Source organism: Nilaparvata lugens, chromosome 6 (genome assembly GCF_014356525.2).
Source record: "Nilaparvata lugens isolate BPH chromosome 6, ASM1435652v1, whole genome shotgun sequence".
NCBI lineage: Eukaryota > Metazoa > Arthropoda > Insecta > Hemiptera > Delphacidae > Nilaparvata > Nilaparvata lugens.
Genome location: NC_052509.1, coordinates 11,500,614 through 11,526,806, shown reverse-complemented (window position 1 = coordinate 11,526,806; position 26,193 = coordinate 11,500,614). Strand labels below are relative to the sequence as shown.

The following is a 26,193-nucleotide window of genomic DNA, read 5'->3' as shown; positions in this document are numbered from 1 at the left end:
TTAGACCTAGTCAAAGGATGAATCAACTCAAATCAAGTATTATTAGCGATTAGGAGTAATAGCATTATCAACAATGATAAGAAAACATGTATAATTGTGATTTAATAATTATGAGAACCCATTGGTAAGATCAAAAAATTATAAAGCGGCTTACTTATTATTGGCGGATTATAAAAAATAAAATGCATGAACATTGAGGTTAGAGTTATTTGTTTACATTTTGAAAAGAATTAGTCGATCTTGGATAAATCGATAATTATTAGAATCAATACTGAGCGAATCAGCTGATTATTCGATCAACCCATATGACAGGTTGAATTATATAAAATTTACTCATAAAGGATATATTATGTATACTAAAGGAAGTCGATGTGTAGAAATACGAACACCCATTATTTTTGTATAAATATTTATTATAATCTAAAAAAGCATGATAAATCAAGAGTATACAAAACTCATATAAAAACTAAATGTATTAACATCGCATGTTAGGATTTATTTATGAAATCAATTTAAGATAAACACTCCATACATTTGTATAAAAATTCTTTTTTATTTAATTTCTTCTATTATAAAGCCGAGGAAGCCCTGATTCCCAAGGCAACCAATTGTATTGAGTCTATTAAATTGAAGGCCAATCAGAGAGTAGCTTACAGAATTATTCGTGGAAGAGACAAATTTTTCTAAAAACCTCCTTCTTCTGGCTTAAGATCCCGACCTGAGAGGATGCACATGGAGTTTAGGGTTCTTTCTTCCTCTTTTTAAAATTTTAAAACTATTAAGCCAAACCCTTTTTTAATGTAAAGTATTTGTATTAAATGTCAATTATCTGTGAACTCAGTGCTGTCAAAGAGTTCGTAATTTGTAAAGATTCCCATAAAAATATCTTTAATTCGAAAGAAACTTATAAAAATCTGGATCACGCGTTAGCCCAGCAGTGACGAAAAGGAGCCTACCTAATTAATTATTGGAAATAATTAATTCAATCCACGAGACCATCTAGAACTTCAGTTCAGTGAGTGATAAGTCAAACGAGCTCGTTTTTTCTACGTTCAGTGGGGTAATTAATAGAAAAGCGCTATTCAAATTAACTTGAATTAAATAAAAAGTCACCACGTGTTGAATAATATCACATAGTTCATAAGAACATTTTATAAATTTATTTAATATATGTAGGAAGCTTACTTCCACGCACGGCCCGAATTCATACAAATCCCTGAGATCTCGTGTTTGAATATTGATTTATTAATTATAATTTTGTTAATTGACCAAAGTATATCATATCAAACTTATAGACCGAACAGGTTTTTATTTGCAGATTTTTGTATTAATTGGAAGTATAAGTATCAGTATTAAATATAATATATTTATGAATTTGAAACTCATTATTGTGAATATTAGCAAAGCCTGTGATAATTATTCAGATTTTAGAAATAGATTATTTAAGTGAATTATAGATATATCGAATATTTTATGCACATCTTTTTTATGGGAATATATTTTGTGTTTTATGTCAGCATACAAACTCATAGAATTTTTTATTATATCCTAACTCATCTCGTGATATACAGTTTGAGCTGTTTTAATACCAACAAATATTTAGCAGCACTTAAAATTATTGAATCAAGTAATATTAATCTTATTCAGAGCACTCAATATTTATCATCCTTTGATGATATTCATCTCATCTACCAGAACAAGTATATCAAGAAATTATATTAATAAGGTTCCAGTTATATCATATAAGGATCCAGAGAACTTCAAGAACTGGCGTTGTAAGTTGTAAGGAATTTCGGAAGGGTATATTGGTGAGTACTTGTATTCACAACGAGCGTTTTAAGAATCAACTAGAAACAACTATAGTTGGTCCTTATTATTCTCTAGTGATACATGGTTACTGATAATCAGTCATCAAATATTCTTTTACTTTCATTATTGGTATTCTTCAAGAACTTCATAGAAGCAGCGGTAAGAATTATCAATCACCGGTCACTGAACCTTATGGTGATTATTTGTATTTATAAAATTCATGTTTCTACCACTGAGCTAGAGCTGAGGTTTGAACCCAGTAATTTTGCGAGCCGGACGGCCTTAATTTTTTGTGAATTTATTCGCAAAAGAGGGAATTTAGAGACTGCTCTTATAAATACTAATATTATCGCTCTATCATGAGAGGTAACCCTCCAAGGGCACAGAGCACAATCTCACATATTTTACAGGAAATGATCAAAACTAGACAAAAATTTGAGGAAAAAATTGATGGAGAAAAAATAGAATAAGGAAGAGAAGCTGAGAGAAATGAGGGAGATACAGAGAGAGAAAATGAGTGGAAAGAGGATTCAATCTTGTGCTTCACAGGATGCGATGGAAAGAAGATGAAAATTGAGAAAAAATTGGTGGAGAAGAAAAAAAGAATAAGAGAGAGAAACTGAGATAAATGAAAGAGGGACAGAGAGAGAATTAGGAGAAGGAAAAGATGATATATTGTAGCACATAGCATGGGATGGAATATATAGAGAGGAATTAAGAGGAAAACGGTTGAGAAGGAAGAGAAAATAGAGGAGAGACACTAAGAGAAATAAGGGAGAAAGAGGGAGAGAGAGAGTGAGAAGAAATCTTCATATTGTGTCTAACAGCATGGATGCAGGAAGGAAGAGAAATAACATTGGAGAAGGAAGAGAGAATAGGGAAGAGAAACTGAGAGGAAAGACGAAAATTCAGAGTGGAAACAATATTCGATATTGTGTCACACAGCATGAGGAGAAAAACAGTGAGAAATTGAGAAAAAAATGTTGCAGAAGGAAAAGAGAATAAGGGAAAGGAACTTAGAGAAATAAAGAAGAGACAATGTGTAGAAGGAAAGGATGGTATCGTACCACAGAGAATCAGATGGAAAAAAGAGAGGAATTGTGGAAAATATATATGGGAAATCGAAAGAGAAAATTCGAGGGAGAAAATAAGGGAAATGACGGAGAAACAGAGAGAGAATGAGTAGAATGGAATTGAGAGTTAGAGAGAGAGAATGTAGGAGAGAAAATAAGGAACATGACGGAGAAAGAGAATGATTAGAGTGAGATAATGTTATAGCACACACCAGGGGTATGGGTGGAGCACTCTAAATAAAACACAGTTCAACTTTATTGAATCAGTAATAATTTTGTTGGAACATGACTGGCGCTATAAAATCAAACTGTAGGCCCAGTCAATTATGACTTTGTAAAGCTGAGTTTCTCAAACTGTACTGTTCGCAGTCCCGAAATGCTTGGGGAATAGGATATTAATTTGAAGAATATTTTTAAATAACTGTGTTTTATGTTATTTATTGTCAAGCTGAAAAGGGAATAATGATTGAGACCAATTTTATTGATTGATACTACAGTCTTCAAAAATAGTAATGGTGGTTTGTGGAGGAAGCCAGTTCAAAACTATTATCAGAATCAGGAAACGCAATAAAACAATATTCTTCCATTTCTTGTGTGCTATTAGAAATGAATAGATATTTTTTTGAATGTTTGGTTTTGAAACATCTAAATTCAAGAATCTACATCGTGAAAATAATTAAGAACTGAACATCTTGTGAAGTGAACAACTACAAGACTCAACCTATATCGGACTATGTGTAACCTTATCTAAATTTGGGAGAGGAATAGCACAAGGTTACCTTATTTTTCTGTACCTATCATTATGGTCATGCACTTATTGTATGATTCAATAAAGAATCTATACCACAGTGAATACCAATTTTTTCGCAGTGACGTGATCATTTCAAACGGAGTTCTATACTTTTGATAACAATTTTTTTTGTTTTGAATACAATATCATTCAACAAAATGGAGTCTCTGTGATGACGTCAAGTTATCAGCCAATGAGAGCCCAAATTGTGGGCGTGGACTGGTAACAGACACTGAAGTGTACTCGCACGTGATTGGTCGATGTAGTGTGACGTAGTAGAACTTTCCGTTGACATTGGAGCGTTTTAAAATAACGTAACAACTGTTTGTTCAAAAATAATAACTCCTGGACCGAAAATCAAGTAACGAAGCAGTATGTTATTTCATAACCTCATAACCTTTGGACAACATAAACATTTCATTGAAATTTTTGGAGAAAAATAGTACAGGCTCGACCTAGATTTTCCTCCTATGACATAATTGATTATAATTATATTATTATGATTATGGTAAGTTTTGTATAATGAATAAATAAATAAATATCTGATTGAAAATATCTTCAGCTCTCTATAGTGAGGTCCACGTTATAATGGCAGTGTTCGATTAGCAATGGTATTGCTATCTTTGTCTATAGTTCAAAGAAACGGATAGCGCTATCTCTTTCACGCTATGATTTATTGCCAGATCGACTTTTTAACAATGTAGAATATGAAAAATTAACAAAATAATTCATCTCAATTATGAAAATTCATTACGAAATCATTAAAAAATATGATTTCTCGCTTAATAATATATAATTGATTATTTTAAACGAGAATGAACCGTCAATATTACATCAATAAACCTGTATCAGCTACCGTCTATAGAAGGCATTGACAAGACAGAGGATCAGCAACGTTGTTCTCCTATCTTTCTCCACTGCCATTATAACGTGGACCTCACTATAGTAGAGATGAAGATGAGAGACGATATCAATGGAACCAATAATTTTGTAGGCTACTGTACCATTATAACCGGTTGCATTGGATTCCAAAGCAAATCCTCCAAAAAAATTCTTCATTTTAGAATACATGTTGATGCCACCAAAATATCATTCACAAATTGTTTTTGGAACGCTCATATATCATAATATCCGTTTCATATTTTTATTTCCCCTTCTAGGATTGATCTAGGATGAATAGTTCTATATAAATTCTATTCTCATTCTCAATGTTCTCCCACTATTCCAGACAAGCAGGAAACCCGTGGTCCGCAAGGGTCTTTTTTAAAACATGACAAACTGGGAACCTGATGTAATGAAATCTTGAGGATTTTAAATAGGCCTATAATCATCCTCGATTAATTCAGAATCTATATGCAAAACTTCAAGTTAATAAGTTCTGTAGTTCAGACGTGTTGATACGTCAAACATAATTATTCTCCTATCCCGTACGTGTACAAGCCAGTTCTTCACTTTATCATAAGATTATGTAAAAAGCAAATAGCAGACTGATTTTCTATGACCTCTTACTTTCTGCTATCCTTTGAATGGTATTGAGATGTGCAAAATAGCATACATATTCAACCAGATTAGGAGACTCCTAGAAGCGTATAGAGGTAGAAGATAATGGAGTGTGAAGGAGAAGTAAGTGCAGATGGGAGATAATATTATGGAGTAGAGAGAATAGAGGTAGGAGATAATAGAGTGCCCCATGTCCCACGTTGTAGAGGTGGGAGATAATAGAGTGTCCCATGACCCACATTGGCAATGTGCTTATTATGGCAGGTAATACCATTTGGATTCCACACGGCTTCACAGACAGTACTCTCAAGTCGGGATGGGAAGAAGATGGAAGATAGAGAGAGGAGCGATGACTGAGCAGATGGGGAAGAAGGAAGAATAACAAGAGAGATATTATCTGAGAATTGAACGAGAATCATAATTCAAAGGGGAAAGTGGAAATCAGAGAAAAGTTGAAAAATAGAAGAAAATACGGAGATTACAGTCTTGTCTATTCTTGAGAGGTGATCAGAATATAATAATGAGGATTAAGGATGCAAACACAAAAGAAAACTAGGAGAGATGAAATATATCTCTAGAAAATAAGAGAGATGAAAGTAATCTCTCTAAAAACCCATAGAGATGGAAACGATGGAAGGTACCTCCCTAGGAAAATAAGAGAGATGAAAGAAATACAAAGAATCCACTCTTGACTCCCACACTATTACAGATAATAGACCTATCACTTTGAGGATTGGATAAACAACTAAAAAATAAAACATGAAAAGATAAATGACTTTCTCTTAAAAACTAAAGGGGGATGGAAGAAATACTGAATCTACACTCTTGTCTTCTACATTATTACAGATAATAATATTATCTGTAATATCATTATATTATAATGATGAGTATTGAAGAAAGAAAGTCAAAATGGAACCAGAATAGATAACGATTCTATGGATTAACAGGAGAGAAAAGTCAAGATGAAATAAGAGAAGTAGATGAGAAGTATTGAGGACTGGGTGAGAAGTAGATGGAGTAGAATCTTGCAGTCTGTTGCTTACGGGGAAGTCGTTAGCCTTAAAAGCTCTTTGTATCCCATTCTCCACCCATTATCCTATATACACCACTTATAACTATATATTTACTTATGTATATATATTTCCACAGATACCTTCATATCTTCACAGACCAACAAATATATACCTGTATACACACGGATATTTACCTTCATTTACACTGTCGTATACCTATATATCCACGGATTTTCTGCCAGTACAGCTTTTCTCTTATTCTTCCTCTACTTCTTCTACTTCTTCTTCTTCTTCTCCTCCTCCTCCTCCTCCTCCTGCCTCCTTCTTCTCCTTCCTTCTTCTTCTTCTTCTTCTTCTTCTTCTTCTTCTTCTTCTTCTTCTTCTTCTTCTTCTTCTTCTTCTTCTTCTTCTTCTTCTTCTTCTTCTTCTTCTTTTTTCTAAGCTTTACTCTGTAGTGAAAATCACTTTTAGCTGTCAGCAGTATGCCTTGTAGATAACATTAGTGCTTCCTATTGAAACAATGGTGACATTATGAAGTGAAAAGCCCTTGAGTACTGGCTTTGTGCTTTCCACACTATTGCTGGGAAATTATCCACTCTCCAGGATTATATTCGCATTTTTCCCGTGAAAAACATGTGGTATTAGAGTAACCGATAGATGGGATGGAAAGGAGGACATAGAGGTTCCCAAGTCTGTTGTAGTATCCAAAGGAGCTGTTTTTCATTTCCCAATACTAAGGTATACTTTTATTGACCGAGTGAAGTGAGGTCTAAGATTCAAGTCGACGATTTGCATTCTCTTTATGTTTATATTTATGCTCTGCATTCACAGCGAAACATAGCAATATATTTTCATGAAATTTGATGGAATGTTTCTTTTTGAATTTCGCATATACATAAGATTTTTTTTGAAATTTTGCATTCTAAGGATAATACAAAAAGAGATAGTGTCTCCTCCGAATGCCAATAATACCTTAAAAATCAGACTTTAGAATTATTCATCATAAATCAGCTGTCCAGTTGATTATAAATCGCATGCAATGACACATGCAATTCGATATCTCAATGTAACTTGGTGAAAAAACAGCTGTTGTGTAGCTGTTTTTTTTATTTTCTCTTTTTTCTCTCAATTTTCAATTTTTATTGACCTTGACCTTGGTTAGGTTAGGTGAGGTTAGGTTTGACAAGGTTAGGTTAGGTTTGGCCGATTTTTTTCTAGGTTAGGTTCGTTTTTACCCTAAGGGAAAGTCTGACACACCGGAAGTGTGCCAGACTTCCCCTTTTTATACTACTACTATTAATTGCATGCAGTGAGGCATGCAATTGATAACTTGAAGTAGCATAGTATTTTCTCCCGACTTTTCTCTGCTCTCAACTCGGTAAGCTTTTGATGATAGTAGCACAGCTGTTCACATCAAATTATTAGCATTGTCGATACAAAACAGCCATTAGTAGTCATTTATACACCGATATCTCGCCGACACGACAGGACAGGACAGAACTTACTCTAATGGACAGTATTAGAGGAGACTGTGGTTTATAACTGCGCGAGGTCTACTGTTCACAGAACTACTAGTTGTATCAATTTTGATTCTTTATTCACTGTAACTTTGTAGTAAATGGTTCTCCAAGTGTTTCTTTTATTTTTCACTTTTCCGAATTATTATATTTATAGTGTCATTTCTCCCTGAAAAATGCATGATTTGGAAGAAAATGATACGTAAAATGAGAAAGATTTATGATGAGTTCTATTGTAGCTGTGACTTCCATAAAAATTTTAAATAATCATAATTTAAATGCAATATCGTTCAAGAAAATGGAGTCTCTGTAATGATGTAGTAATATCATCCAATGAGAGCGCTTTGTAGGCGTGGACAAGTACCAGACACTGAAGTGTACTCGCACGTGATTGGTCGACGCTGTTTGACGTAGTAGATCTCTCAGTTGACATTGAAATATTATGCATCTACTGAGCTGGTAACTTTTTTATATGGCAAAAAAACAATCAGAGTCATGTGGATGAAGCTTTAGAAGATTGAAGGTAACTTCTCCTTTCCTTTCTATAATAAATCGTTTGTTGCTGGTTGGAAGCGCAACAAATAATATAGTAATATATTACAAACTCGAGTGATATTGAAACTTTTTCATGTCAGATGAATTATCATGACTACACTACCTGGCATAGAAATGATTTTATCCAACAAAATTCAATTCAAAAAACAAATTAAAATCTACAAAGTCCTCCTTCAGCTGTGAAAAGAGATGCCAATAACAAATGAAGTTTAAAATATTGGTGGAGATTGAATAAATAGAGAGGGCTTACTATTCAATGAATGAGTTTTCCATAATTAAGAGCTGCTCATCCTGTTTGTATCTAGTCAGTATTGTGGTCTGTATGTTTCAAATTTTTACTTTCCTTGCCCTATTACCATAGGTAAGGGAAGTATTGCTTTCCGAAAATTATTAAGGTACCCCAATTTCTAAATTTCTATACGTGCAAAGGTCATCTGAGTCTTAATAAGTGGTGTTGTGGTATTGGTCTGTATGTGTGTGTGTATGAGTTTATTTGTGTCTGTGTAAACGATATCTCATCCGCCAATTAACGTAATGACTTGAAATCTGGAACTTAAGGTCCTTACAATATGAAGATCCGACACGAACAACAATTTCGATCGAATGCAATTCGAGATGGCGCCTAAAATGACGAAAATGTTTTCAAAATCAGGGTTTATCGGGATTTTTTCAAAAACGGCTTCAACGATTTCGATCAAATTGATACCTTGAATAGTCATTGATAAGCTCTATCAACTGCCACAAGTCCCATATCTGTAAAAATTTCAGGAGCTCCGCCTCATCAATGCAAAATTTGATTTTGGATTTCCAATTAACAGGCTTCAAATACAATAAAAACAAAACATTTCAAATGGAAAAGATTGAGCATGGATATCTCTACAATTAATGTTCAGTAATATTTTCACCTGAAATTGAAAATAAGCTTTGAATTCGAGAAAAAGTGATTATTCATTTGCAAACTGTTGGTAACTTGTGATTCTATTAAATCATTCACTATGAAGAGATAGCAGACCTTGTGTGTCTCCAGCGTTATTGTCCTGTCACCAGCTGGCTCAGATCTTTATATAGTAGACTTGTGATGCGCGTGAACACTAGCGTCAGGTGATCAATTTTCATATCAGCAAGGAAAGTTGTGTGGGTGCGCCAGACCAGATTTTTGAGTTGTATTATCCTTATAAATGCTGCTATCCCTCTTTAAGCTATGTAATCTGTATTGTGTATTTTGTGTCATAATAAGCCACACTGAATTTGTATGTTATACCAGCAGGTAACCCGTGCTTCGCAAGAGTCTAACTAAACACTTGAATTGAAAATAGGCCTACAATCATCCTCCGCAAATCTAGAATCTATATGCGAAATTTCAAGTTAATCAGTTGAGTAGTTCAGACGTGATGATGTGTCATAAGCATATTTTCTATAGCCTACATGTATGTGAAGTTCGTTTCTTTATTATATTATAGATTACAAACTTATACGTTTTGTAAAAGGTTTTATCAAGTGAAGAAGAATCTTGAATCTTGACAATATCGGAAGTATCGGAGAGAACTTTGGAACACGAATAAACTCTTGAGTAAACTTCTTGTCAAGGTCCCACACCGATCATATCATAATAACACAAAAAAAATTTCGGTAACTTCCCTATTATGCAAGAGAACACTCTAACCATCCCTACCAACTCAATTTCCGCATATTAGCACCTCAGCATCACTTTCCTGAGGCTTAGCGTGATAATTTCAAAAATTTCCCCGTGAAAAACCGATCGCATTACCATAGAGACCACGAGCGTCCCAAAAAAGATTTCCCGGAAAAACTGGTCCGATATTGTCGAGCGAAATTTCCACCGGTAATCCTCTTAACGATTTTCCATTTTCACTGGCGCAGTTTTCACAGAGATGCTCTTCCGCTCTCAAAATAACAGAGGGTTTGGTGTAAGCTGTGTTCATATATGTTTACGCATAAGTTGAATTCTGGAATGTAGATTGGATTTGGCAAAATATTGTTGAAAGCATCTGTCTGATGGAGTGAGAGATTTGTTTGTGGATATCATACTTCGTTTATTTAGAAAGAAGATAAAGCGGTATTACATGTGGTCAGATTTTTAAGTCATTCTCTAATACAGTGATTCTATAGTAAGTTCCACGTTATAATGACAGTGAAGAAAGATAGGATAAAAACGTTGCCGACCCTCTGTCTTGTCAATGCACTTCTATAGACGGTAGCTGATACAGGTTTATTGATGTAATATTAACTGATTATTCTCGTTTAGAATAATTCATTATACTTATTCCACTCACGTTATAATGGCAGTGGCGAAAGATAGAAGAAAAACGTTGCCGATACTCTGTCTTGTCAATGCCTTCTATAGACGGTAGCTGATACAGGTTTATTGATGTAATATTAACTGATTATTCTCGTTTAGAAAAATTCATTATACTTATTCAACTCACGTTATAATGGCAGTGGAGAAAGATAGAAGAAAAACGTTGCCGACCCACTGTCTTGTCAATGCACTTCTATAGACGGTAGCTGATACAGGTTTATTGATGTAATATTAACTGATTATTCTCGTTTAGAATAATAATTCATTATACTTATTCAACTCACGTTATAATGGCAGTGGCGAAAGATAGAAGAAAATCGTTGCCGATACTCTGTCTTGTCAATGCCTTCTATAGACGGTAGCTGATACAGGTTTATTGATGTAATATTAACTGTTCATTCTCGTTTAAAATAATCCATTTATTTTTTAAGCAAGAAATTATATTTGTCAATAATTTTATAATGAATTTTCATAATTAAGATGGAATATTTTGTTAATCAATTATTATTAATTCTGCATTGTTAAAAGACGATCTGGTAACAGAGCAAAGCTAAAGAGATATGGTATTGCTATCCTTGTCTACCATTCGTAAAAGCGGATAGCGCTTTCTTGCTCTGCTCTGTTGCCAGATCGTCTTTAAACAATCTAGAATTTATGATTAATTTACAAAATATCTCATCTTAATGATATGAGGATTCATAATTAAACTATTGAAAAATGACATTTATTGTTTAATAAAATACGATTGATTATTTCAAACGAGAATGAACAGTTTATATTACATCAATAAACCTGTATCAGCTACCGTCTTTAGAAGGCATTGACAAGAAAACTGTATTTTGAAAAGTGAAAGTTACATAACCAACATTTTGATTCGGACAGTACAGTATAAATTGGAAATGGGACAGTTTTGGGCATGAACCTGTTGTGCCTTCCCTCATGTCAAGTATTTGTACACAATATGATAAATAAATAAAGACAGAGGATCGGCGACGTTGCTCTCCTATCTTTCTCCACTGCCATTATAACGTGGACCTCAATAATATTTCAATACTCATGACTTAAATTCAGGGCTCCAATCACTATCTTAATGAATTTCCTACAGTCTGTCTAATATTTTCGATATTCTCCAATCTCCCATCTTATCTTGAAACTGCTTCCCACAACTCACCTCTTTTAGAACCTTCAATGAACTGTGAATTTTTCTGAAATCTGTCAAGACCACCCTCAACTTATCACAGGAATTCTCAACGATTTTGCAGTTTTCTCAATCTGTGAAGTAGCTCGTTAGCGTGGACCTATTTTATTCGACCAAAATATTTTTCGCAAATTGTAAGGAAGCCTAGATTGTGAAGATTAATGACTATCGACAGCTTGTTAAGAAAGATGGAAAGAGAGAGAGAGTGAGATATAGATAGAGAGAGATATAGGAAAAGAGTGAGAGAGAATGAATGAGAAGGAACCTTTTGAGAAAGGAGACTTTTTATTTTGGAGATTGGACTTGAAAGATCGATCATGTCGTGGCAGATCATGAATAGCTGATTTATGCCGAAATTATAGCTGCCGAAATGCCGAACCTCTGTCTTGTCAATGCCTCCTACAGACGGTAGCTGATACAGGTTCATTGATATAATATTAACGGTTCATTCTCGTTTAAAATTATCAATTATATTTTATCAAGCAATGAATCATATTTTCCAACGATTTCATGATTAATTTACATAATTAAGATAAACTATTATTTCATTCATTACTTATTAATTCTTCATTGTTAAAAGACGATCTGGCAACAGAGCAAAGCGAGAAAGAGAAAGCGCTATCCGCTTTGTTGAATGATAGACAAGGATACCAATACCTTTTTTTTCACTTTTTGTGTAGTTGAGAAGTTGATATTGTGGTAATTATTCATATTGAATGAAAAAGACTAAGAAATTGTCAAAAAACCACAGATTTATCGATACTTAGAAAGATCGGTTTCGTTTATTACACCATTGTCAATCTCTGATAAACTATTTATCAGAGTTATTACACCATTTTCAATCTCTGATAAACTATTTATCAGAGTTATTACACCATTTTCAATCTCTGATAAACTATTTATCAGAGTTATTACACCATTTTCAATCTCTGATAAACTATTTATCAGAGTTATTACACCATTTTCAATCTCTGATAAACTATTTATCAGAGTTATTACACCATTTTCAATCTCTGATAAACTATTTATCAGAGTTATTACACCATTTTCAATCTCTGATAAACTATTTATCAGAGTTTATCAGAGATTGACAATGGTGTTATAACCAAAACTAGTCGTTCTAAATCAATAAATCTGTGGTTTTCTGACAATTTCTTAGTGTTTTTCATTCAATCGATAGCAATACCATTGCTAATCAAATACTGCAATTATAATGTGGACCTCACTATAGATTGGCCGATTCTAGGGTATAGACAATAAACAACTCACTCTACTACTGAAGCGTTCTAATTATAATAGGAACAATGTCAAATCCTAGACCACAAATAGACAAATAGATGAGTTCTCCTACCAGGAACGTTCTAAATAGAAGCCTGATCAAATCCTAGACCACAAATAGACAAATAGATGAGATTACCTACTACAGGGGCGATCACAGCTCAAGCCAGACCACAATAGGATATTATAATCCATGATATGACTGTACTGTGATCAATATCCCTATACAATGAATATTGGGCTAGCAGGCATTGCTTTGAGTTGGGCTGCTTTAAGCTTTGACAGCCCTGACATCTTGATGAGGACAAAGCTATGCGGCTGTCTTCTCTTCCTTCTTCTTCTTTTACTTCTTCTTCTTTTTCCTCTTGTTCTTCTTCTCCTTCTTCTCCTTCTTCTCCTTCTTCTCCTTCTTATTTATTCTCCTTCTTCATTTGGTAGAGAGTTAGTGGGGAGGATATCTTTAATATTCTTTCCGAAGAATGAGATGAAGAGATGATGAAGAGAAGTTGAAGGTGAAGAAGAAGAAGAAGAAGTAGAATAAGAGGGAGAAGGAGTAAATAGAGAATAACAACAAGAAGAAGAAAGAGAAGAATAAGAGAGTGAAGGAGGAAAAGTTAATGTGAAAGAAGAAAAAGAAGGAGAGGGCTGGATAAGGAGAAGAAGAAGTAGAAGGCATGAGAAGAAGAAGTAGGAAAAGAGGGAGTAGGAGAAGGAGAAGAAGAAAAGAAGAAGAAGATGAAGAATAAATAGGGAGAAGAATGAGAGGGAGAAGGGGGAAAAGTTGATTAAGAAGAAGAGGAAGAAGAAGAAGAAGAAGAAGAAGAAGAAGAAGAAGAAGAAGAAGGAGATGGAGAGGAAAAAGAAGAAAAAGATGGAGAAGAGCGAAAAAAAGAAGGCAGGAGAGGAAGAAGAAGTGGGAGAAGAGGAAGAGGGAGAAGAATAAGAGGGAGAAGGAGGAAAATTTGAAGAAGAAGAAGTAGGAGAAGAAGAAAAAGAAGAAGAAGAAGTAGGAGAAGAAGAGGGAAAAAAGAAGATGATGAGTACCTGTTATCATCATCATCATCATCATCATCATCTCCTTCATTTTATTTTCCTTTTTCTTCTTTTTCCACTTCTGTTGTAGGCGATTAGCATGATATTATCATTGATTCAAATTATATTCTCTATTATAAATGAAACCTGCATACATCACTTGAACACTGACCTATCAACACGTACAGAGAATCATAAAAATCTGGTGTGGCGCACTCACACAACTTTCCTTGCAGTTATGAAAATTTATCAACTGACACTAGTGTTCACCCGCATCTCAAGTCTACTATTCAAAGATCCAAGCCAGCTGGTGACAGGACAATAACGCTGCAGACACATGAGGTCTGCTATCTCTTCATAGTGAATCATTTAATAGAATCAACAACACTTGCCAATAGTTTGCAAATTGAATAATCTTATTTTCTCGAATTTCGAGCTTATTTTCAATTTTAGGTGGAAATGTTACTAGACATTAATTGTAGAGATTTTCATGCTCAATCTTTTCCACTCAAAATTTTCCGTTTAAATGATATCTGAGACCTGATAATTGGAAATATAAAATCAAACTTTGCATAGATGGGGCGGAGCTCCTGAAATTCTTACAGATATTGGACTTGTGGCAGTTGATAGAGCTGATCAATGATTTTTCTAGGTATAAATTTGATCAAAATCGTTGAAGCCGTTTTTGAGAAAATCGCGAAATACCCTGTTTTTGACAACATTTTCGTCATTTCAGCCGCCATCTTGAATTTCATTTGATCGAAATTGTTCGTGTCGGATCCTTATATTGTAAGGACCTTAAGTTCCCAATTTCAAGTCATTCTGTCAATTGGGAGATGAGATATCGTGTACACAGACGCACATACACTCTAACACACACACACACACACACACACATACAGACCAATACCCAAAAAACACTTTTTTGGACTCAGGGAACCTTGAAACGTATAGAAATATAGAAATTGGGGTACCTTAATTTTTTCGGAAAGCAATACTTTCCTTACCTATGGTAATAGGGCAAGGAAAGTAAAAAACGTTAATTTTTCAAACCTCTCATATTTCAATGAAAAAGTAAATCCCTCTCTCAACCTCCCATCAAAACTCTACATTGATATTCGATCAATTCTGGCAGACAGGTGATAATTTCGCAACATATAAAGTGGCAAGTTACACCGGAGACCAGAAAAGTTGGTGCAATTGATTTTCGAAAAAGTTTTCCTTTTTCGGAAAAAGCTTTCCTTATTGAAGTTGGCACCTAGCTGATGTGATGATGCAAAGTTTTCCTTTGAAACGCTTCATTTGTCATTCGTTCATTTGGAAAACTCCTCCCCCCTTCCAAGATTTGTAGGGGGAGGGAGGAAGGAAAGGGTGAAGGCTAATTTTTTCTAAAAAGCAAACTAAGTTTCAGACGCCTCCAGCTTTACAATGAGTACTTTCAAACTCTCTTCCTCTCATCCCACTGTCACTCTTTCTCTCTCTCTCTCTCTCTCTTACACACACTCTCTCTCTCTTCCTTACTCTTTCTCACTCTATCTCCCTCTCTCTCTCTGCAGTATCCCACTCTGTGAACATTTTATTGTAACATACATAAATAAAGAATTCTTATCTAATCTCTCTTTCTCTCACACACATTCTTTCTCTTCCTCTCTCTCTTTCTCTCTCTCACTCTATCTCTCTTCCTCTCTCTCAATAGAATCAATTCTCACTTCTACAGAGTCTCTCAATAACCTAGTCTACCGTACCCTCATCATACTCTATTGTTTCAACTCTGTGACTCTTTCAAATGATTCTGTACCTTTTATATTTCTTCTTCTTCTTCTTTTTCTTCTTCTTCTTCTTCTTTTTTTTTCTTGTTTTTCTTCTTGTTCACCTTCCCCTTCCACTTTTACCATCCCTTCACCTTCTCCTTCACCTTCACCTTGTCCATTTTGCCTCTCTCACGTTTCTCCTTGTTCTCTCTTCACTTTCTCTTTTATAATATTTCACAAATTGTTTGATCCCTCCAATGCTTCCCTTCTCATTTTGTTCCTATGAGTTGTTCCAATTCCCCTTTTCTTCCTTTTTGATCTCTCTTCTTCCTGTTTTTCTCCTGCTTCTCTGTTCCCATGCCATTTCTCCTCTCTTCCTCACTCACACAGTCACTCTCTCTCTCTTTCTCTCTCATCGCAACTCATTCAGTGGGACACAACACACAATTTCTCACCAATGGGGAAACTTCGATTGTTCGAGTAACTTTTGTAACTCTTCCAACTTCAATTGTTGCAAACTCTTCAACTCATTTATTTCTCATTTGCTTCTGTCTCTCCTTAGAAGAAGATAGCAGCAGGTCTGAATTAGGGGAGGAGAAAATGGTAAGTTACCATATTTGAGAATTCCTGGCTCCATTTTTATACAGCGAGAATGAAATCAATCATTAAGATTCAATGAAAATAGCACGGTTAATTTTCTATTATTGAATCTAATCATTCAATATAGGACTTGGAACACATCCAATTTCAATTGATGTGTTTATGGTACACAATTGGATAAAGTTTATCTATGGCCCGGTTGCACAGAAGCCTGTTAAATTTTGAGAATTCCTAGCTTGATTTTTTTCAATCATTAAATATATGATTTGGAGAATATTATTCAACTCTCAGTTGGTGTGTTCAAGGTACATAATAATTGCACAAAGATATAGTCTATGACCCGCTTGCACAAAAGCCTGTTAAATTTTAACCATTTTTAGAAGCCACGAGAACCAATCAGAGAAGGCTTTGTCGTGAAGAAGTCCCCTCTGATTGGTTCTTGTGGCATTTAATCACTATTTAAATCTAACAGACTTTTTAGCAATCCAGGCACGTTTTTCAGTGTATCAACAACTGTCAATCAATAAATCAAAGTCTTGTCAAAGATCTAATGGATAAAGTATGATGCCAAAGTAAATTACATAGCTGTCTATGGAACTATAAATTATGACAATTTTCTTAATTATATTGAGAAAATATAAATGTATCTGAGAACACTTCACCTATTTAGGCTACTTTTGTTCAATTTCTAAAAACTTTTAGTACCCTTTATTGAAAAAGACTTTAAAATATTTCAACGACTTACCGACTAGTCTCGATCATAGGTCATTTTCAAGTTTATAGTTTAATTTAATTTGAAAATGACCTATGGTCGAAACTAATTAGTAAGTCGTTAAAATATTTTAAAGTTTTTTTTCAATAAAGGGTACTACAAGTTTTTATATTGTTTTTATTAATGTATATCTGATTATAGACTCCACATGAATATATTTTGTAAAGAACACACAATGATCTGGTTGATTTCCTCTCATCTTTCACCTTCTGATCTCCCCAAGGCACACGATAAGTGAATAAAATGACAGAGAAAATATACTGGAGGCACTTTAACCAAATGACTCGGAAAATTGGGGAAAACTTGCGGTGTTGGGTTCAAGTGTATTCTCAATGACAAAACTTTTCAAAGATCCAAATAAATCTTGGATACACTCATTTTCTCTCTTTCTATCGGAAGAAAGCCTCATCCCAGGCAATAGACTACGAACTTATAGACCTCAGAATTGACTGCATTTTTTCTCTCTGTTGGGAGAAAGCCTTATACAAATTAGGCAATAGACTACAAGTTGATAAACCTCAGAATTGACTGCATTTTTTCTCTCTTCTGGGAGAAAGCCTTATCCAAATCAGGCAATAGACTACAAGTGGATAACCCCAGAGTTGATAGTCAGAAAACTTTGAAGTTGCAAGTTTGTAAAACGTTTAGTTGGTAGCCGCACTACAAATCGGAGTTCAAGTTTTAAAGTGTAAAAGCTTTCGAAAAGTTTCAGCACTTGTTTCCATTACCACAAATTTGTATTACAACATATTTATCGTCCATTGCTAGGATCTAGGATGGAAATAGTTGAACTAACTTGTAATTATTATGAAACTTGTTCCTCAACTGTTTCTATCTTCCAAGATCGGAATAGTTTGGGATGCCACTTTATCTCTGGGCTCTAAGGATAAAGATTTGTTAGTTAATGCTTCCTTTATCACTAATCGATGAAACTTGTTAAACGTCAACTATCAGTATAAAAGATATACAGTTCATTGTAGTTAATACTTAAACGGTTAATATTTAAACTAGTTGATTCATATTCAACTATGAACTAGTTAATTTAACGTTGAAGAAAATTCTCCTTTCTGCTCCCTTAAAATTAGAGTTCTACTACAAACATGTATGGATAGGAAATACATGAATCATCACACCTGAACTACTGGACTGATTAACTTAGAATTTGAATTCAAGGTTCAATTCTATAGTGAGGTCCACGTTATAAAGATAGTAATGGCAGTAAAGAAAGATAGCAGAACAACGTTGCAGATCCTCTGTCTTGTCAATACCTTCTATAGACGGTAGCTGATACAGGTTTATTGATGTATCTAATATCAACTGTTTGTGTATTTGAGAAGTTGATATTGTGGTAATTATTCTTATTGAATGAAAAAGACTAAGAAATTGTCAAAACTCACAGATTTATTGATACTTAGAAAGACCGGTTTCGGTTATTACACCATTGTCAATCTCTGATAAACTAGTTAGAGAGCAGCAGAGCAGCATAATTTATACTAGTAGGCGAGTACTGCTATTGGTCCAATAAAAAAATTGGACCAATAGCAGTACTCGCCTACTAGTATAAATTTAGTTTATACGAGATTGACAATGGTGTAATAACCAAAACCGTTATATCTAGGTATCAATAAATTTTTAATTTTTGACAATTTCTTAGTCTTTTTCATTCAATAGTATCAACTGGTTATTCTCGTTGAAAATATTCAATTATATTTTATAAAGCAAGAAATTACATTTCTCAATCATTTCATAACGAATTTCCATTATCAAAATGGAATATTCTGAAAATTAGTTATCAATTCTTCATTGTTGAAAGCCAATCTGGCAACAGAGCAAAGCGAGAAAGAGATAGCGCTATCTGCTTTGCTAAATGATAGACAAGGTTAGCAATGCCAGGGCTAATCAAACACTGCCGTTATAACGTGGACCTCACTATAGCCTGATTAACTTGAAATTCCAATTCAAATTTCAAAAGTTTCCATTCTTAGTCATACGACAGTCCAAGTGTAGCTATATTTGAAGGGAAATTCCCTCATAACAACCACAAAGACATAAAAAATCCCTCGCCTTCCACACAACACCAATTTATTCCCAAATTCCATCTAATGAGATGAAAATAAGCCCAGATAAAACAATGAGAGAAAAGCTTTCAAGCATCTAATGATGGAAACCCCATACATAGAGCTCAGTAAATTGGAAGAGAAAAGGGATAGAGAATACTTAGATATGTGGGGTAAAAAGAGAAGAAATAGAATGGAAGAAGAGGCTTGCAAAGGATGAAAATTCTCGTGCGAACCTTCCTAATTCCACTGACAAAAATAGAGTAAACCGAGCGTGTATTCTTCATACTTCCCATATCTATATTTCTCCCACATATCCATGTATTTCGTACAGTACATATACCTATATATTCTGGAAAAATGTATGTATTATCTGCTCAGTGTGTTTATTATACCTATATTCTCTTCACATATCTATGTGCTTAACACAGTTCATATACCTGACTTTTATCTATCCGTTTCTCACAGTGTATATACCTGTATATTCTGAACAAATCTATGTATTTTCAGCTGAGTGTGTTTATTATACTTATATTTTCCGCACTATATGGTTGACACAATTTATATACCTATATTTTCTATATCTATGCGTTCTCCACAGTGTATATACCTGCATATTCTGGACAAATCCATGTATGTTCAGCTCAGTGTGTTTATTATATCTACATTTTCTTCACATATCTATGTGCTTAGCATGGATTTTATACCTATATGTTGAGCATATATCTATGAGATTTTCACAGTGTATATACCTGTGAATGGTGTGTGAATAACTATATATTTTGAGGAGAAAAACCACAGAGCAGCCACAAAAACTTCCATTTTGAAAATTCGTGACAAAGGAAGAGAATGCAGCTCATCCTCTACAGATTGATCCAGTGCTAACTAAATCTCTTGAACCGATTGTCACGCTGCTTCTGATTCTTCTTTGTCCTTGTTGAGTCTTTCTCTCTCCCAATCTCTCACTCACTCTGTCTCTCGCACTCTCTCCCTCTTTCCATATCTCTCTCTTAGTTCAGTGTATTAGCCAGTATATATTGTAACATACTTAATTAAATACCTCTCATCTCCTCTCTCTCTCTCCTCCCCGGTCGTGTGTTAATGGAAGGAAAGGATATTTTTCATCCTTCTTAGGGAATCGACAATTATTTGTTGAAACACCGCCGATTTATGAAGTCACATTACAATTTTATATCATCGTTATTCTAATTGAAGAAGATCGGCAACGTTGTTCTCCTATCTTTCTCCACTGCCATTACAACGCGGATCACACTATAAATGTTTGGTCTCAAATATACTTATATACTCAATGTTTGGATACAAATTCACATATGTACAAAATGTTTGGTTTCACTACATCCATGTTTCAGATGCACTGTAATAACTGTTGGCTCGCTTTGATACGGGGCGATGGACATTGCTGATACGGTGAGTTCCAAACTCCATCAAAACTATACCTATATTTCAAAACCTTTCTATATAGATCGGATACATTTGTGTGTATAATCTATATCTGTATATACGGAAATATAGATATAGAGATGATGAAATCGGTGGTCTTTGGACAGAATGTGTTTTGACGATAGGGGTACTGCTTTGCCAGCTAGGGCATGAATATTCCTGTGGTCACGGGACCTTTGGTAGTTTGGTGAGGGAGATTTCAGGGGTTCCAGGGGAGGGTTAGGGGCATAGGGGAGGTCAGGGATTATTTTGGGAAGGGTTTTGAAGGATTTGAGCGGAGATAATGGGGTTCTCTGTCGTTGAAATGCATTGGAATCGGTTCAAAGCGCGGACTGACACACTAGAGTGCTGAAACACAATTCTAATTCTCTCTTTCCGTTGGTACATTCTATTCCTTTTGATCCCACTTTCCTCAATTCTCTATCCTATTCATTCATTCCTGTTTTCCTTATTGATTGTAATTCTATGATGAGAATCTTGTCCAATATGATCTCATCTAATCATTCCTATAGAATGTTCAAGTGCCTACAGACTTATGCGCCAGGAATAAGTCTGTGCGCATTTCACTTCTGATCAGCTAAATGCTATTCTTATTATTTGTATAGAAACAGTAGAGCCAATTACACACATATCGATTTTTGGACGTATGATTTTTTGCAGTTCTTGTAAACTTTATTAGATAGAACAGATATATGCCAAGTTTGTCAAGTTTCGTTCAACCTGGTGGAATTCATAAGGGAGGAAAAAAATAATTGTGTGTGTAACTGGCTCTATAGTTCATTTTTTAAGGAAGTGTAATAAGGGGAAAAGTTTGACCCCGCAGATCTATTTTGAGTAGTTGGGAGGTGAACATTTCAGAAGTCTTCACCCCTACTCACTGTGCTAAGGGGGTGGAGGTGGTGGTTCAAAGGTACCATTTTTTGGTTTCTCGCATATAACTCTATAGTGAGGTTCACGCTATAATGACAGTGTTTGATTAGCAATGGTATTGCTATCCTCGTCTATCATTCAACAGAGTGGATAGCGCTATCTCTTTCTCACTTTCCTCTATAGCCAGATCGTCTTAACAATGAAAAATTAATGATCAATTAACAAAATACTCCATCTTAATTATGAAATTATTGAAAAATATCATTTCTTGCCTAATAAAATATAATTAATTATTTTAAACGAGAATGAACAGTTAATATTACATCAACAACCTGTATCAGCTACCGTCTATAGAAGGCATTGACAAGACAGAGGATCGACAACGTTGTTCTCCTATGTTTCTCCACCGCCATTATAACGTGGACATCACTATACCCATCCAATCAATGCTCTCTCATAGTACCCAATGGTGATCGGATTCTTGTGGTGTCTCTCCAAACCTGACCTATTTGCTGAGGTGTGTGACGTCACAATCATGCTGCCTCATGCCAACATAACTTCAATGTTCCAGCCTCCCTGCCCATTTCAAGGTTGGGGGGATTGATTGACAGGGGGTGCTTTGAGAGGGAGATTGAGAAGGGGGTGCCTGGAAAAGTGACAGTGTTGAAGACCATCCTTACAAGGATTGACTGGGAGGAGGGTTGTCTATAGTGAGGTTGACGTTATAATGGTAGTGGAGAAAGATAGCAGAACAACGTTGCCGATCCTCTGTCCTGTCAATGCCTTCTATAGACGGTAGCTGATACAGGTTTATTGTGTAATATTAACTGTTCATTCTCGTTTGAAATAATCAATTATATCTTATTAAGCAAGAAATTATATTTTTCAATAATTTAATAATGGATTTTCATAATTAAGATAAAATATTTTGTTAATTTATTATCAATTCTACATTGTTAGAAGACGATCTGGCACCAGAGCAAAGCGAGAAAAAGACAGTGCTATCTGCTTTCTTGAATGATAGACAAGGATAGCAATACCATTGCTAAACAAACACTGCCATTATAACGTGGACCTCACTATAGGGGCGGCTTTGAGAGGAGGTGATTGTGAAGGAGATGCTTGAGAGGGGGTGCATGGAAAGGGGCACCGGAAAAGGGACAGAATGACAAGGGGTGCTTCGGAAGGGGGTGAATATCCAGCTGACTCGAATGGATGTCAAAACAAGGGCATAACCACTAATTAGGGGAGGACAACACAATATGGCTGCTGGTTTATGTCTCACTCTGTATATATCAGCGATGTTATGTCATGTACCTAGCCAATGGGAGGGCTGGATATATCATCACCCATTTATGTCACCTTCATCCCTTCATGGGGACCCCTTGTATTTCGTCACCTTTATAAGCTAACCTCTGTAGTTCCTGAAGAATAACTAGTTTTATCTATTTTTGATCTTGTTTTTAAAGTCACACACACATTAGTCGTACGATTTTTTGCCGTCCTTATAAATTATATTACATTGAGCAGATGATATTCGTCTGCCATCTTCATAAAGATGGAACAATGATGTTTTTCATGTTCCGTTTGATCTAGTAACAAACAATCTTGTCATAGTCATTCAATCTCATGCTGTTTTCCATGCATGAAATCAAGCCGGTAAACAGCTGTTTGCAGAACAAATAAACATATGATTCTCAGTACAGAATAGACTCTACTGTAATGAAACCTTAGACCAGTTATAGAATAAACACGGTTCAATGTATATTCATATTGAAAGTCGATGAAGCCAACATCTACTGCCATATCACCATATCGTGACGTCAGCATCGGATAGAAAACAATGTAAACAAACTCTGCAGAAAAGTTTTCTATCCGATGCTGACGTCACGATATGGTGATATGGCAGTAGATGTTGGCTCCAGAAGCTAGATTTCCCAGCGTGTCTATTCTATAACTGGTCTAAGAATGAAATCATATGTTTTCTTTACAGTCGAGTATGTTTCCTAGTTCCGGAATAGGAACAGCAAAACAGCTACAAAAACAACCTTCAGTTTTGTTAACTTCCGCAAAATTCCTGATTCAGAATTTGTAAAATAGGATATGTTTATAGAATGCATGTAGTAACTTCAGCACATGCAGGTAATGTTTTCTATTTCTAAATTATTCTTCTTTAGATTATTATGCCAAGAAAAGTGTACACTACTTGGATGTGAATGTCTTTTGCATTGCTCGAATGGAATTCTAGTCTTGGCTGACGCCTCGACAAGAAACATCATTCTCGCCTGCGAAAGGCCCTTTCCCGTCCATGTGACGTAAGATACTATTACAATGATAGAATACATCGCCAAACTTATGAGCCTTTGAGCTAGAATAGCATTTATTTAACTTCTAGTGAGCTACCAAGGAATATTACAATAAAGAAAGTATCTTTTATCGCCTATAAAGATACATTTCTAGTGTTGAAATCTACTTATCTCATAGAAAAAGGTATAACAAAAGTTGAAATGTACATTTCAATGAGAGCAGTGGAACTTTTTTTGGCGATCAAATATTTTCTTGACGTTGTAGCCGCCATTCTGATGCAGTTGTCCAAAACATGTCCCTATATCGATTTTTTATGAATTTCATACTTGAAAAAAGATGATTTACACAAGTAGGTAGAGCTGAGCATAGCTTTCAACCTCAATGCACCTTGAATAATAATTGGATATTTCTCTTTGGGGACTTGAGGCCAAATATTTCGAGTTGTAGAAAGTGATCTGAGGGACAAGATCATTTTAAAAATCCACAAATTCCATTTCAACTGAAGCCTGATCTCCACCAAAATGTTTTACAACACAAGCTGAAAAATCTTCTGCATCGATCTCTACAAAAGGAGAGTTGACGAATTGTACCATATTCGATATGCTTTTAAAATCTTTGATCAAACTGTTGTCTCAAGTCTGAATTGTAACGTATTCTTGGTTATGCTGAGGTGCTGTGAAGGATTTTTCTCGTCATTGATTTTCTTCAGACTGGAAAAGTGTTTATATACAAACTGGACGACATTCTTTTCCCACATCTCAATCTCCTTGGAAAACGATTTTACAGTTCAAATCATTCCACTGATGTACTTATCTTTCCTTGAAACTGCAAATTTAAATCATTCAACTTCTCAGTTATATCTGTGAGAAATGCAAAATTTTGTAGCCATGTTTCTCAATGCATGGTTGACAACCCAAGCATTCATGTGAGCTACCGGTAGCTCACGATCGACTGTTTGGCGACCACTGGAATACATTATTGTATAATTTTTGATGGACTCACCGCCTTGCAGGGACGGGTAGATGAAGAAGGAGGGGTCCTGAACCCAGGCGACCACCCTGACGAGGTCCTTGACTCCTCGGTCGACGACACACTGTAACACCGCCGTGCATCCCCTTGCTGCAGCCGCCACCTCCACACGCACTTTGTATGATTGCACCACCACTGAAACACAAAAAACATTATTAAGAATTAGAAACAAAGAAATAAAAGAGAATTCGAATATTAGAATTGAATAGAAATGCTTAAGTGCAATTTTAAAATTGAGGAGAAATAAATAAAGAAGGAGAAGAAGAAGGAATTAGGAGGAGAAGGAGGAGAGCGAGCAGAAGGGGGAGGATTGGGAGGGGGAGGAGATGGAGCACAACAGAAACAAACACAAAAAACAAGATTTGAATGAAATTCTCAAGTACATCTTTGAAATGATGAGGTAGAAGAAGAGTATATGAATGAGATGGAGGAGAAGGAGAAAAAGGGAGTGTGGTGAGGAGGAGTAGGAGGGGGAGGAAGAGCAGAAGGAGGAGGAGGAGGTGATGGAGCGCAACAGAAACAAACACAAAAAAATACAAAATTAGAATGAAATTCTCAAGTACATCTTTGAAATGATGAGGAAGAAGAAGAGTTATGAATGAGATGGAGAAGGACGATGAGAAGTAGGAGGACGAGGCGAAGAAGGAGAGGGGTGAGGAGGATGAGGGGGAAAAGCAGAAAGAGGGGGAGGAGAAGATGGAGTGCAACAGAAACATACACGAAACAAGATTAGAATGAAATTCTTAAGTACATCTTTGAAATAAAGAGGGAGAAGAAGAACAAATGAATAAGGAGGAGAAGAAGAAGACTGGAAAAGAAGGAGAAGAAGTAGAAGAAAGAAGAAGAAGAAATTGTCTTGCAGACTGTAAACAGGGGTGATTGATGTGCCCAGCACTTGAGTGGTATTATTGTAAAGCACTAGATCTTTTCAGAGTGGCCAGCTACTCACATACATGAATTTCAATGCGGCCGCCATATTGACCAACAGTGGACCAAGAAGTGATCCTTCTATAGTCTGAGTTTCACTTCAATCTGTCATCATTGATCGAATGGGAAGCTTTAGTGACTGATACATTATCAAGAATGCTGACCGTTTGAGGTGAATATCACTATGGGAAAATGGTAGGGAGGAAGTGGTAGTAGAAGAGGGAAGCTTAGGGAGAGGGTAGGTATACCCTTTCCTTTCTTAGGAAAGGAATACAGGGAAGGTGATTGAAGGGTAAACATAGGAAAATGGAAGGAAGAAAGGAATAGTAGGAGA

General features: G+C 35.3%; 1 protein-coding gene across 1 annotated transcript in view; it reads right to left on the bottom strand.

Annotated features, from left to right (window-relative positions):
- The window catches only part of LOC111058651 (Down syndrome cell adhesion molecule-like protein Dscam2), a 541,982-nt gene that overhangs the window by 198,065 nt on the left and 317,724 nt on the right, over positions 1-26,193 (bottom strand). The window contains 1 exon segment of the mRNA XM_039430110.1: positions 24,906-25,067. Within this exon segment, the coding sequence (XP_039286044.1) occupies positions 24,906-25,067 (162 nt within the window).